Here is a 15,409-nt window from a genome sequence, read left to right on the forward strand (position 1 = left end):
GTTCACTTTCCTTCATGATTAAACTACATTTGAAAATAAATATTGTGTAAACACCCACTAGCCCATTCATCCACCAATTCAATGTATTTAGATTTGTGGTAAGTAGTAAACAAGTGTACACTTCAGGAGAAAGAATATATTATTGGGACGCACTCATTGTTAGTACATTGAAAGATTCATATTTCAGAAATATGACTTGAACTTTTCATCAGACTCATATAAAACATAACACAAACAAACCGAGCCATTGTGTAGTTTTTTCCCCTTTATGTGTTTCTGTGAATATTTACAAAACCATAGGCCTATGTACAATACCAACTCGCAAATGAACAAATAAAAGCTACGGATAGCACAAACTAACCAGTTTACGTAATGATCTTTTTTTTATGTACACTGAAACTGGCAAGATGATAGCGTGAAACAATGTAAGATTATATGTGATTAGTTTAATGTATTTAACATATCTGTCGAGAGGCGTTGTGTGGGTTTTATTCCAATAAGACAAGATGTCGGGTTACTTGGCGCTCTGATTAACCTACAAAGAAACCTAGCTCTGGTCCGGGGCGTTAGTGCGACTTGCTGAAGCTGAGAAGGCTCCTGCCATGATTCAACCCGACCGCGCTTCGTCGGCAATGCATTTTTTAAAAGGCAATGTTCCCGCGTTCGTGAAGACCGCGTGCATGGTAAACTCTGCACGTGTTGGCGTAATCGGGAAATTACCTTTCACATGTCAAGCGCGCTATAACGCAAATCTACCAATGATCGGATTGAATGCCGGCCTAAGAGTCAGCAAGCCACACTAACACCCTGGACTAGAGCTACAAGCGGCCCATCATCTAACTGCAATGAACCATAGAGACTAGAGTAGCTTTAAAAAAGTCTGCTACACTGGTCAGTCTGAAAAGACAAAACGATCAACAAACGACGCAACAACAATGCATGTAAAAAAAAAAAAAGATATATAACGTGGCATAGTATTCAGCTATGCTCACTCTTCCAAAAATCACTTAGTAACATAGAACACACCCAAGTTAAATACGGAACTCTGCACGGGCTAATGCGCCTCTTTAAACCGCTTTTAAGAAAACCCATGTGCAACAGCATCAAAATTAAAAGAATGATGCCAACAACAATAATATACTTGGTATATTTTAGGCAAAAGCAGTATTCAACTGCTGTCTTGTAGTGTCAATTTTGAAGGGAGCGGAAAAGCACCATGCTGACTATAGTGTCTCAGGTAGTCCAAAAAGAAACTTCACAACACATTGATGGTGGCGTCCCCCCCCCCCCCCCCACTCTAACCCAGGGTCTCTCTAGCGCCGCTCCTGGGGTGCAGGCTTTTGCTCCGGCCCAGCACTAACACACCCATTTTAAGTAATGAACTAACCATGGTCTTTCAGTCAGGTCTAGTTTGATCAGGTGAATTAGTGCTGGGCTGGAACGAAAGCATGCACTCTCCAGGACTGGGTGTTGGGAGACCCTATAACATCTTCTCAGCACTAGAAATACACACACACACACACTACAGCCTCAAACTCTAACAGTGTCAAGCTTTCTTGTGTTCAGAAACGTCCCTACAACACCCATGAAACACTGGAGTCCAGAAAATCTGAATAGAACAATATGTGGTGTGTTATCATTAACATCATCGTCATTATAACGTTATCATCGTTAACATTGTTCTTCTCGTTTTGGAGAGAAAACTAAATGAACATGTCCATATACACTGTATACTATACAGGTTGTGGCAAGTCCTACACAGTCACTCCCTCTCTCACTCGCTTTGTCTCAGAGGACTATATATATATAAGGGTATCAATAGCTAGGTTTCCATCCAATGTGGAGACAAATATTCAAAAATCTGCATCAAAACAATATGTGCATTTTCCCACCAGAAATGTTTCCATCAAACCGACTGTGCGTGATGACGTAGTGCACATAAAAATACCTTTAGCTGTTAAATTCCCGTGTACCGAATAAAATACAAAGTTAAATGGGTTTCCATCAAATTTTCAACTCTGCGGATGGGTTTCTCACAAAAAGTGTTGTTATATTGTGATGAGTCTGCCCAGTCTGTTATTGGAAAATCGCGCAGGCGCAGGTATAGCCTACATGATGAAAATATTATGGCCAAAAGAGCGGGATTATTTTAAATTTGTCAAATGGCAGCCAAGCATCGATCATTTCACCAGAATCGTAAAGTAGCATCAAGCTCATCACCTTGCAACCATCGATATGATGGTTTTTATATCAATATTTGCACATAAAAGCATTTCCACCGACATTTCTCGTGTACTTCACTTTACACACACAAAAAGATCCCACCGTGTCTAACATATTTTGTTTTTGTTGACATTTGGAAGGTTTATCGAAACATTTTCTGTTTCCATCAGGCCTGTCGTGACATTTTTGACCCGACATGGACTTTTCTGCCATTAAACGGATGGAAACCTGCTTAATGAGATGTAGGCTACGTTCCGATACCCACATTAGCGTACCACTTCGAACACACGGCCACTACATTGCTTCCTTAAGCGTCAACTCTGTTGCACTACAGAGTTGCCCATCAGCACTGTTGTGACGTTACGGAGTTGACCACTCCTCTGTTTTGGCTTCCTTCATTCTATGTAGTACGCAAGTGTGGATACTGTGGAGCTGTTGTCGTGTCCGTCCATCAGTCTGTCCGTCCTCCGTCCTCTCAGCACACCATGATTGGCGTCCCGTCGTCCTCGCGCCGCTGGTTCTTCTTGAGCAGCTGGATGCGGTTGTGACAGTAGAATTTGATGGCCCGCCAGTCTCGCCGGTTGGTGACCAGCAGAGGGCAGCTCTGAAGGCAGCGCTCGCAGTCGGCCTTGGCGGGCACGCGCAGCTCGGCGATGTTGGAGGTCAGGTGCTCCTCCACGGCGGCGCGCTCCGCGTCTGACCACGGGCGCTTGAGGACGCCGCGTTTGCCTGTGCGGGGAGAGTGTGGGTTAGTACACACAGCGGTGGATCTGTGTAGACATGTCTTTGGAGTGTGAACACACACACACCTGATTTGGGCCCACCTGAGCCTCTCCTGCGGCCGGGGAGTGAGGGGGAGAGGGGCAATGCGGAGGAGGGCGTGACCTTGAGTTTCCTGGCACGCGGCGTCCTGCCGTTGGTCCTGCTCTTCCTCACCATCAGCAGGCTGGGAGGGGCCACCTCGCCCTTCTCCTTCCCCCCTTCGCCGTCAGAGTCGCCGTCCGAGTACGAGTCGGCCGAGTTGCCCGACATCACTGTAGGGGGAGAAAGAGAAGGGTCAAATACATGTACATGTTTCTCAACTTTAACTACAGCGCTGGTCCTCATCATACTAAAGGTCAGTCCAAAATGAACAATCAATGTGAGATGACTCTAAACTGTTTAACCCCCTAGAGTCGATTGGCGCATTGCTGCGTCAATCGAAGTAACATAATGAACAAATCCCCATCAAAATGTCAGTTTAAGCTAGAGAGAACTTTTTGGTGGCAGAGGTGGCAGAGCCAGAGTGGTGTTTGTCAGACCATGAAAAAAAATTAAAATTTGAAATTTGATGAGACATGCGGAAAATCGGTCTTCTCAAGAGAACGTCCGATCGGTTTGACCGACCGCTAACCTTTCTCTAACGGTCATCATGCTTTGTTCCATCCGTTCCGTTATATCAAGCAGGTTGATTCGAGCGCACTTAATACACAGTAAAGGAGAGAAAAATAACTCCACTTCTAGCTTGACTAGTCAGGTCTGACGTATATGTCAATCCTCAGTGTCTCCTTACCGTCAAGCTCCAGACAGATGTGGTGGAGGCTCATCCCCCGGAACAGCACGCCGTCTCTCTCCCCGCACAGCACCACACGCCCCACTCTACCCATCAGCCCCGGGTCCTGGCCAATCCCGCCGCAGCTCTGCGTCACGTGGTACTCGCGCTCCAGGAAGTGTTCCAGGCGCTCTATGGCGTTCCCGCCCGGCTGTCCTGGCTCCTCCCCCTCGCCGAGCAATAGCAGCTGCGTCAAGATGGCGACCTGGCGCCGGACGCGCGTCTGGGTGAGGGCGCGGGGGTTCCGGGTGCCGCTGGAGCGGGCCAGACTCCGGAGGAGGTCGGTGCCCCGGAGGGGGGTGGCTGGAGAGTGGTACGGCCGGGCGAAGACGTACGGGTTCTGGGGATCGACGCCGACATCTTGCCTGGTCTGGAGGAGGAGTTCCAGACACGGCTCGCAGTGCGGTGGCAGGATAAGAGGCTGGACTCTTCCTCGTTTGCCCTGGACACCTACTCGAGGCAAATGCGGAAGCACGAGACGCTCAAAGGGCGAAAGCGATGCCTCCAGGGGTGTGAGGGCGGGCGGGGCGCCGGGGGGCACCGGCACGGGGCACTGGGGGGTGACACGGGCACGGTATTCGGCTATGACCAGTTTGGAGACCTCGCATTCGCGGCGACGGTTGTAGAGGATGAGCAGGGCGAGGGAGGAGTGGCACAGGAGGCGCCAGGCCTCGGCGGATTGGAGCTGGCGGGACAGGGAGAGGAAGGCAGAGTGCTGGAGCCTGCGGAGGTAGAGAACCAGGGAAGACAGGGAGGAGAGGAGGGGCAGCATGTGGAGACGGCCCGAACTGAGGGAGAGAAGAAGAGAAAGAGAGAGGGGAGAGAGATTAGTTTCAATTGCAGGTGTCAGTTATTCATTTATTCAACGCACAATACAACAGGGAAAAATGTTTTCAAAGTATCTACTATCCTCATTACCTTTATTATAATGATAACATCACATTTGCAGTTTGAAGTTACTTTTAAGTCAGTCTCAGTTGATTTGATTTTAGTAATCTAATTTGAGCATGCTAAAAGCATTCCCACTGTTTTACATCCACCAATGCAGAAGCTAAGCAGCAGTTCAGTTTGCGGATACATCAACTACTTTCTCACTATCCATTTGATGAGGTGAATTTGTAATTTAGGTGAACTAGTCCTTTAACGAAGTACCAACCCCCCCCCCCCCCCCACACAGCACTCACCTCAACAACTCCTTCTCCTTCTCCTCGGCTCCACTGTCATCTTCCATCATTCCGCTCTCCTCCTCCTCTTCTTCATTTTCATCCTCTTTAGGCAGCCGCTCCACCTCTTTGGGCGTCTGCTGAAAGACGTGGGGACAAGCCGCCTCTGCCTCTTCTTTGGGCCTCGCCACCGCCACTTCCACCAGGTCGTTCTCCTCTTCCTCCTCCTCTTTTTCCTTCTTCACTTTGCGCAGTCCCGCCTTTCTGGGCGGGGTCACAGGCACTGGAGGCGGGCTTCTCTTCAGAACGGACACGGCCACGGCACTGCGTCCTCGGGGCGGAGTCAACACCAGTGGGGAGGAGTTTCTCCCGACGGCAGAGAAAGGGGACTGGGCGGTGGTGGCGGAGGGACGTTGAGGAGACAGGGAGAGCGCGGCGGCTGCGGCGCCCCCCTGTGGTGGCTTGTGGGAATTTTGCTCCGCTCCTGACGCTGCCGATGATGACCGAGGTTGCTGCTCGGACTGAGCGTGGTGTGCGGCGTGTGCGGCCGCCAGGTGGGGCATAAATCGCTCGATAAGCGCGGCACGGATCTCAGGCTGGTTGGGGTGGTGCTTGTCCAGGTGGCGCCCCAGTGAGCGGAAGTGGCGCCCGCAGTAAGCGCAGCTCAACTTCTGGGGGGGCACGCCCATGCCAACCCCCCTGGCGATGTTAATACTGATGTTCGCCGTCGTGTTGGGCCCCAATGGAGCAGGGGATTTGAACAGAGAAGGGCGAGAAGAGGTGGAGGAGGAGGAGGAGGGAGGAGGGGAGGAGAAGGTGAGGGGGCGGTATGAAGTGGAGAGGGGAGGGCGGCCTGGGGACGTCCGGTGAGGGGTGGTCCTCTTTTTGGAGGGGGTGGTGGTCCGGCGGCGTTTGCGGCGGCGAGGTGTGTGTCTCTGACTCCCGTCCTCGCCCCCCTCATTCTGGGGATCCGAGTCGCTGGCATTGGAGTGGGAGAGGGGGGAGGAAGAGGGGGAAAGGGGCCAGGAAGGGGTGAGGTAGTCCTGGGCTGAGAGAGAGGGGGGCACGGACTCTTCCTCCTGGGAGCGAGAGATGAGTAGTGTTTGAGCCAGTTGTGTGAGTAGAGAACAGACAAGTGACATAAGACAGACTGTTTAGAGCAGTGGTTCTCAATCCTGGTCCTGGGGGACCAAAGGGGTGCCCATTTTCGTTTTTCCTTCGCACTGCACACCTGATTCAAAGCTTGAAGCATTGATGATGAGTTGATCATTTGAATCAGCTTTGTAGTACTAAGGCAAAAAACGAAAAGGTGCACCCCTTTGGGTCCCCAGGACCAGGGTTGAGAACCACTGGTTTAGAGTGTCTGTCAATGGTGGGTGTGTGAATGAGGAGTGTCCATTTAGAGCGCTGAGTGAGCAACACTAGTATGTTACGACACTTAGAATCCTATAAGGAAAGTGAGTTGAGGGTATAGCAGACAGGCGTATGGAACGTAGACATACAAAGCACGCACATGAGTATAGTATTTAAGTGTTGTATAAACATAGTAGGCAACGGCTGTCTTTCCTAACCTTTTTGATACTGTTGTTCTCGGGGTCGGAGAGACACTCATATCTCCCTGGAGACACGGTACCACGGAAACCCTGGAGGAATATAGGCTCCATTAGCATTCATTGTTATCACCCAGTGCTGTCAATCAGACGGTCAAACCAATAACAGTAGTGCCCCAAAAAGCACTAGATACTATAATCAGTCAGATACAGTAGTCAGCCAAGGTGAAAATTCCCAGATACCCATGTATTATGGCCCAACAAAAATAACTCAACAATTTCTGTGAGAAAAAAGAGGATTATTTAACCAGAGTAAAAGTAAACAGCGCAGAAATGTGTTGCACGTGATCCAATCGCTAGTTTCGGGACTTGCAACTTGCCTCGGATAACACAAATCATGGATATTGTGGCATACTGTCGATTTCAAAATGTAACTATTTTGTCGTTATTTGGCTCACTACATGTGAAATGTAAGTTGTTCATTGAAAACACTATTCACCAAATAGAAAGATGGGTAAACTGCATTTGACTTCAACTATATCCCAGGTTATATCTGTAGCAGCCATCGCTATGGCTACAGTTACTTAGGCTCTAACAGGTACATCGTCATGGTTACTCACCATGGCAACAGTTACTTCGGCTCTCACAGGTATGTCGCCATGGTTACTCACCATAGTGTTGTCTCCCCACTCGGTCAGGCTGTAGTCAACGGTGATCTCCTCTCCTTTGGTGATGTCTCGGATCGCTATGACGACCAGACGCACCTGGCTCCCACAGTGTACCTCACGGATGCGGCAGTTTGGAGGAGGGGGGTATATCACCGCCGCCCCCCTGCCCCCGCTGGATCCCTCCTCACCCAGCTCTAAAGACCCACTGCTGAAAGGGGGAGGAAGGAAGAGAGGTGGGGGGAGAGATAGGGAGGGAGAGAGAGAAGGGGTTGGAGGGAGCTAGATCAGCACAAGTGGACCTATGCGTACAAAATCAGCAAAAATAGCAGCTAACACACACACTTTCAATTACACACTGCAACACACACACAGCTACCCCACGCAAAAACAGCACAACAATACAAAACATTAGGAACACCTGCTCTTTCCATGAGACTGACCAGGTGACAGCTTTGATCCCATATTGGATGTCACTTCAAATCCACTTCAATCAGAACGGATGAAGGGGAGGAGACAGGTTAAAGAATGATTTTTAAGCCTTGAGACAATTGAGACATGGATTGTGTATGTCTGCCATTCAGAGGGAGAATGGACAAGATAAAAGATTGCCTTTGAACGGAGTATGGTAGTAGGTGCCAGGCGCACCGGTTTGTGTCAAGAGCTGCAATGCTGCTGGGTTTTTTCACTCAACAGTTTCCTGTGCGCATGAAGAATGATCCACCACCCAAAAGGACATCCAGCCAACTTGACACAACTGTGGGAAGCATTGGAGTCAACATGGGCCAGCATCCCTGTGGAACACTTTCGACACCTTGTACGGTCGGTCAACTCAGTATTAGGAAGGTGCCCTTAATGTTTTGTATTCTACATAACAAAAAACACACACACACACACACACACACACAAACACAACTATACACACATAAAAAAAATACAAATGTCATCAAATAAAAAACGTATCATAAAAAAATAACACCATGAAATTAAATCCCCCACACACACAATCACACTCACCAGATCTGAGCAGGGTCATTGATGTAACATGGTCCATCCAGTGTTGGTCGTTTGTTCTCTGCAGCCTCCTTACCATCACCTGAGAGAAGAGTACAACAGGATTACACACGAGCACACACGCGAATGCACACAGACACACATGCACGACTGCACACACACCGACACGTACGAAAGAACACACACAAGGTCATCAACCTTTCCCCCACCTGAACGCATATGCACGTCACACACCAGTCGCACGCGAACACAGTCGCACACACGAACACAAACACACATTTATATATGTCAGCACGCACACACAACCCCCCTCTTCCACCCATAACACACACAATCATGGATGCATACACTACACAACTATTACACACACACACACACGTGTCAACACAAGAATCATCAATATAGGACAAACACACACCTGGACAGTAGCTGTGTTCGGAGCTGTCCTCCTCATCCTCTGTGACAAAGACTCGGTCGCACACTTTCACCGGCGTTCCCTTCCTTTTCCTCCCACAACCGCGTCTGTGGAACACACACAGGGAGAGAGAGAGAGATTCTATCAATTTCATCAATGCCCCAGGCGGACCAATCTTCACATCAATCAAGTAGGAAAAGCAATCAATACACTGATCACCAATTTATTTGACTAAGCAAGTCAGTTAAGAACAATGTTTTATTTTCAATGACGGCCTAGGAACAGTGGGTTAACTGCCTTGTTCAGGGGCAGAACGACAGATTTGTACCTTGTCAGCTCGGGGATTCAAACTTGCAACCTTTCGGTTACTAGTCCAACGCTCTAACCACTAGGCTACCCTGCCGCCCCACCAATAGGAAGCCAGTCTCAATTTCTGTCTCCAACTACTTTCAACCAATAACAACTGAATCATTGATAAAACATTTTTGGATTGATTTAAACTATTTATTGGTAAAATTGCAATTACTTTGGTTTATTTGGGGAAAAAGCTGAATGCTGACTGGGTAGAATTGGATCAAATTCTTACTGGGTAAATTGGTGTTGAAGGGACATTTGTGAATCACAAGCCACAATACAAGACACTGATCCAAGGTGGATCACTCCACTGCCAGGGATTCAGGATACAGGGATGGTAAACTGATCCAAGATCTGTGACTGCGGTGCAGAGTCTAGCCATAGCGTAAAGCCACTTGTAAGAGCAGTGGATACACTAGCAGCTGATCTGAGCTAATCTTTCTTTGCCTCAATCCTAGCTGTAACCATTCAAATACAAGCACTAGAAACTGGCTTTGGATCAGTGTGATTTAGGGCAGTTTGTCCACACACACACACACACACACACTGTTTTCTGTAATTCTTTCTATTTTCTCCTTACATGACATTGGAGGCTCTTAAAACTAGGCCATAGGAAGACAGTGCCTTGGTTTCTCAAGTGTTCATTACTGCGTGTGTGTTTGTGTGTGTGTGAGCGAGGGAGAGAGAGACTCTTTGAGCAGAGATATCAACCAGATTCGCTGTCTTTGTATTGATCTGCCCCTCGCTCTCCATCTGGACTCGTGATAACGTGTGTGTGTGTGTGTGTGTGTGTGCGCGCCTGCACTTTCTTGTCTGCACACACACTCCTGTGTGTGTGTGTCTGCATGGTCACTCATGTAAACTTGGGCCTAGTTGCTCTTTCTTAAAGTAACAGCCTTCTTTTAAATGCATTTCACCCATTCCCCATTGTGTGAGGTAATTAACATTATCTAGAATGGTCTGTAATGGTAGAGCTATAAGAGGCATTAGCAACAACTGATTTACATACAGTACAGTGGTTTATTGTGTGTGTGTGTGTGTGTGTGTGTGCGTGTGTGTGTGTGTGTGTGGTACAGTACCACAGCCTTTCTAGCCTGGTAAATACCTCCACTTAGGTTACATACACTACATGACCAACAGTATGTGGACACCGGCTCTGCAAACATCTCATTCCAAAATATTGGGCATTAATATGGAGTTGGTCCCCCCTTTGCTGCTGTAACAGCCTCCACCTTTCTGAGAAGGCTTTCCATTAGATGTCAGAACATCGCTTATGGGACTTGCTTCCATTCAGCCACAAGAGCATTAGTGAAGTCAGGTACTGATGTTGAGCGATTAGGCCTGGCTCGCAGTCAGCGTTCCAATTCATCCCAAAGGTGTTCGATGGAGTTGAGGTCAGGGTTCTGTGCAGGCCAGTCAAGTTGTTCCACACCGGTCTCGACAAGCCATTTCTGTATGGACCTTGCTTTGTGCATGGGGGCATTGTCATGCTGAAACAGCAAAGGGCCTTTCCCAAACTGTTGCCACAAAGTTGGAAGCACAGAATCGTCTAGAATGTCATTGTATGCTGTAGCGTTAAGATTTCCCTTCACTGGAACTAAGGGGCCTAGCCTGAACCATGAAAAATAGCCCCAGACCATTATTTATCCTACACCAAACTTTACAGTTGGCACTGCATTGGGGCAGATAGCGTTCTCCCGGCATCCGCCAAACCCAGATTTGTCTGTCGAACTGCCAGATGGTGAAGTGTGATCCACCACTTCAGAGAACTTGTTCCCACTGCCCAATTATTTTTTTTTCTAATTGTAGTCATTTAGAAGACGCTCTTATCCAGTAGTACACAGTAGTGAGTGCATACATTTTCATACTTTTTTTCATACTGCTCCCCAGTGGGAATCAAACCCACAACCCTGGCGTTGCAAGCGCCATGCTCTCCCGACTGAGCCACATGGGAGCTTTACACCACTCCAGCCGACACTTGGCATTGCGCATGGTGATCTTAGGCTTGTGTGCGGCTGCTTGGCCATGGAAACCCTTTCATGAATCACCTGGCGAACAGTTATTGTGCTGATGTTGCTTCCAGAGGCAGTTTGGAACTCGGTAGTGAGTGTTGCAACCGAGGACAGATGATTTTTACACACTTCAGCATTCGGCGGACCCGTCCTATGAGCTTGTGTGGCCTACCACGTTGTTGCTCCTAGACCTTTCCACTTCACAATGACAGCATTTACAGTTGGCCGGGGCAGCTCCAACAGGAGAGAAATTTGACAAACTGACTTTTTGGAAAGGTGGCATCCTACGACGGTGCCACGTTGAAAGTCACTGAGCTCTTCAGTAAAGCCATTCTACTGCCAATGTTTGTCTATGGAGACTGCATAGTTGTGTGCTCGATTTTATACACCTGTCAGCAACGGGTGTGGCTGAAATAGCCGAAACCACTAATTGTGTATGTATATTTATGTATACATACACTATATATATATATATATATATATATATATATATATGTGTGTGTATTTCCTAACCAATTTGTTCCAATGGAATTTTGCTTATTTCTCCTTGTGTCTTCAAATACAGCAGGTGGGACAAGTGTAAAATGTTCTACTACTATGTGTGTTTGTGAATTCTACATGAATCAATGCACTACAACCACACGCTATATAGTGCGCTACTTTAGACCAGGGACCAGTTATAACCACGTCATATTGCCAGTCTCTAGGATTTATCATGACATGTTCACGTAAGCCCAACCAGGATTGAGGAAGTAAGTCCACAGGAGTGTCTCTCTTGGTGATATTCCATTGTGTGTGTGTGTGTGTGTGTGTGTGTGTGGTCTATTCTAGTACTGTCTAATCAGATGTCTCTCTTCTCCATTCCATCTGTCCTTCACTCTATCACTCCCTTTCTCTTCCTCCCATTGATTCTCTCCATTCCCCTATCCCGGCACATCTCTCCCTCTCCTCTCTCCCACAAACAAACACACTCTCACACACACACATAGCCCTCTGCCTTTGCCAACCCACATACACAAATACACAAACAAGTCCTCACTCAAGACCAACACACACACACACACACACACACACACACACACACACACACACACACACACACACACACTCTCTTCAGCCAAGCTCACATGCACGCACACACACCCCTCCCCCCTCTCTAAAGCTCACATGCTCTCACACACACACACACACACTCGCTCAAGCGCACACACACTCACTGTCTCTCTCTCTCCCTCCCTCCCTCTCTCTCAAATATCCAAACCCACAGTCTCATGTTCCCTCTCTCTCTCACACACAAAAAACGCACACACACACATAGAAAAAATACACACACACACACACACACACACAATCTACACCATACACACTCCTAGACTCTTTTCTCTCTCTAACACACACACACTCAATCTCCAGAAAACATGCACCATCTCTTTCTCCCATGCATGCACATACAGTTTAATACATACACATCCTCTCACACACTACACTAGTCTCCATAAGGCACGCATGCACACTCACACGCAATCCTCTTCGCACACTCTCGCTCCTCCATGGATAACATTCTCTCTACACGCACACACTCCCACCCCTCTCTCTCACACACACACACACACAGTCCTTCCCTCTTTCATAAACAAAGTAGATGCATAAACACTCTCCTTTCCTCTGTCTCTTACACACAAGCAAACACACTGCCCTTGTCTAAGTCACTCTCACACACACACACACACACACACACACACACACACACACACACAAACCTTGCCTCTGTATCCCCCTTTCACATACACCCTTCCCTTTTTCTCTCTGCCTGCAGAACACACACACACACACACACCCCCCTTCTCCCTCTGCCTCCAGAACAAACACACACAGGCACGCACACACAGACACACACATTCTCTCTCACACACATACAGACTTTTTTTTATTTTTTTCCAAGACACACAGACACTCATTCTCCCTCCCTTCTGTTTCAAAAACACACACACACACACACACACACACACACACACACACTTCCTCACCCTCTCTCCATCACACACCCTCCCCTTCTCTTTCCCTCTCACACACACCCTCCCTCTTCTTGCACTATCCCCTTTAAACACACACACTCTCCCTCTCCCTCTGTGTGTAACACCCCCCCCTCTCTCTCACTCTCTTTCTCTCTCTCTGTGTAACACACACACCCTCCCCCTCTCTCTGTAACACACACACACCCTCCCCTTCTCTCTTCGTCACACACACTCTATCCCTCCATTTCTTAAAGAAAGACACACACACTTCTTCTTCACCAGTCTTCACTGTCAGTTTGTAATAACTAACCAAAAACTCAAATCTCTCACACACAAAATATGATACCAGAAAATATTAGTCTCTTACCATCCTAAACTATTGTTTCTACTTTGAAGACAACACACTACTGGAAAGTCAGAAATACAATTCTCACTCACACACACACAATCTTCCCCTTTGCTTTATCCCTTCTACAAACACACACACACACCCACATTTCTTGGTTACACATAAACACACTAGTCCCTCACACACACACACACACACACACCACTCCTCTCTCTCCCTCACACACACCCTCCCCCACTAAGCAGCACACTCTTCCCTCCCCTTCCCTGTACCTCTCTCACACACTTCCCCTCTATCTCTCCCTCACACACAAACTCCCCCTTTATTACACAAATATGCTCACCCTCACGTACACACACGTCCTTCAGTCTCTCTCACAGCCCTCTCCTCGCACTCTCTCTCCCTAAAAACACACCTTATTTATTTTTCCTCACACTCTCCTCTCTCTCACACAATCTCTGAAAAATACACCTTTCTTCCTCTCCCCTACACACATTTATTCAATTTCTCCTCTTCCTCTCTCACACACACATGAATACACACACCCTCACTCTCTTACACACACACACGCACAACCACACAACTCCTCCCCTCCTTTCTCTCTCACTCACACACACACACACACTCTCATACACACATGCCACCCCCTCTAGCACACACACCACACACTCCCCCTTCTCTCACACACACTGTGCTCATTCCACTCACACACTCTTGTTCTCTTTGTCACACAGTCTCTCCACACAACACGCACCCCCTCCCTCTCACACACACACACACACATACTGTCTCGCACACACTCTCCCTCTCTCCAACACACACACACTCATCTCCCTCTCTCTAGCACACACTCCCCCTCCCCCCTCTCTCACACACACACATACTGTCTCTGTCACGCACACACACTCTCCAACACACACACTCCTCCCCCTTGCTCTCACACACACTCCCTCCCCCCTCTCTAACACACACACACACACACACACAGTGCTCGTTCCTTTCTCTCACGCTCTCTCTTCTCCCTGTGTGTGTGAGAGCTCTCTCTTCTCTCTCTCTCACACACACACATACACACACACACACACACACACACACACACACAGGCTCTGGTAGCATATATAACAAGTCACCATAGCAAAAACGAACAAATATATTATATTGGGTTTACTTTTGTTTGTTAAGAGTATCTACTAGTACCGTTTGATAACTCGTTGGTTGGCTAGTAATTCACATACAATTCACATTAACTACACAAGTACAGAAGTTGCTAAATTAGCTAGCTAGCTCGTACAGTTCTCGCACACACGTACAAGCGGGCGCGGAAACACACACACACACACACACACCTATCAAGCTGCTTTGTGAAGTGGGTAGCAACAAATGAATTATAGTCTAATGAACATTATACTATAATTTATACGGGTTTCTCACACTCTCGCACATAATAAGTTAATAACGAATGTATTACAACTTTAATTTGAGCCTACAATATAGCGTTAGATCAACACACACACACACACACACACACACACACACACACACACACACACACACACACACACACACACACACACACCATCTCGCTCGCTGTCACACAGTCACTTCAGAAAAATACCTATGGCTACTAATTAACTAACTGACTAAAACCCTCACCCCCGAGGCGTCGGCACCGGTTTGGTTCCCTCTCCGTCGCTGTCCAGTGTCGGTGGCTCCCGGTAGTCGAAGAGCGAGAGTACGGTCTCCGCCATGTTAGCAATCAACTAGTCTTCTCCGTCCCTCTCTCGCTCTCCGGCTCTCTCCACTAGCTCACCCGAAGGTTATTCTAGCCACTCCCATTGCTTCAGAGCGGAGGGATGGGAAAAAAATAAAAATAAAACAACAAGCTACTAAACGATATGTTTAGCTCTTATATAACAACAACAAAAAAAACATCTATACATTGTGATAATGGTAGGGTCGTTTTAAAGCGAATATGCTTAGAAGGCTCATTCTTTCTAAGTGCGGTAAAGATTTAACCCTACAGATATACGCATTGGACTCGTCTGAGGAGAGACCATG

General features: G+C 47.7%; 1 protein-coding gene across 4 annotated transcripts; it reads right to left on the reverse strand.

Annotated features, from left to right (window-relative positions):
• Positions 1-428: 428 nt before the first annotated feature.
• si:dkey-117m1.4 (uncharacterized) lies at positions 429-15,165 on the reverse strand. Of its 4 annotated transcripts, none has more exons than XM_036933473.2 (9): positions 15,005-15,165; positions 8,625-8,728; positions 8,210-8,288; positions 7,199-7,403; positions 6,549-6,620; positions 4,999-6,056; positions 3,776-4,602; positions 3,048-3,257; positions 429-2,952 (listed from the first exon to the last, which is right to left on the reverse strand). In XM_036933473.2, exons 1-9 carry the CDS (start codon positions 15,097-15,099, stop codon positions 2,699-2,701), a joined length of 2,904 nt encoding a protein of 967 aa, XP_036789368.2. In that variant the 5' UTR covers positions 15,100-15,165; the 3' UTR covers positions 429-2,698. The 4 variants fall into 4 exon arrangements, with proteins under 4 accessions (XP_036789368.2, XP_036789366.2, XP_090043362.1 ...); XM_036933471.2 differs by having other exon boundaries at positions 3,033-3,257; XM_090187236.1 differs by having other exon boundaries at positions 7,199-7,400; positions 15,005-15,161.
• Positions 15,166-15,409: the final 244 nt, after the last annotated feature.

The sequence above is a fragment of the Oncorhynchus mykiss genome, chromosome 10, assembly GCF_057628025.1.
Source record: "Oncorhynchus mykiss isolate SJ-2025 chromosome 10, ASM5762802v1, whole genome shotgun sequence".
Taxonomy (NCBI): Eukaryota; Metazoa; Chordata; class Actinopteri; order Salmoniformes; family Salmonidae; genus Oncorhynchus; species Oncorhynchus mykiss.

Bases quoted from the DNA above. Each gene is read 5' to 3' on its own strand.
- si:dkey-117m1.4 (XM_036933471.2), bottom strand. From the start codon at position 15,099: ATGGCGGAGACCGTACTCTCGCTCTTCGACTACCGGGAGCCACCGACA. The intron at 6,621-7,198 runs GTGAGTAACCAT...ATATTCCTCCAG, and splicing joins AGTGGGGAGACAACACTATG to GGTTTCCGTGGTACCGTGTC. The intron at 4,603-4,998 runs GTGAGTGCTGTG...TCTCTCCCTCAG, and splicing joins AAGGAGAAGGAGTTGTTGAG to TTCGGGCCGTCTCCACATGC.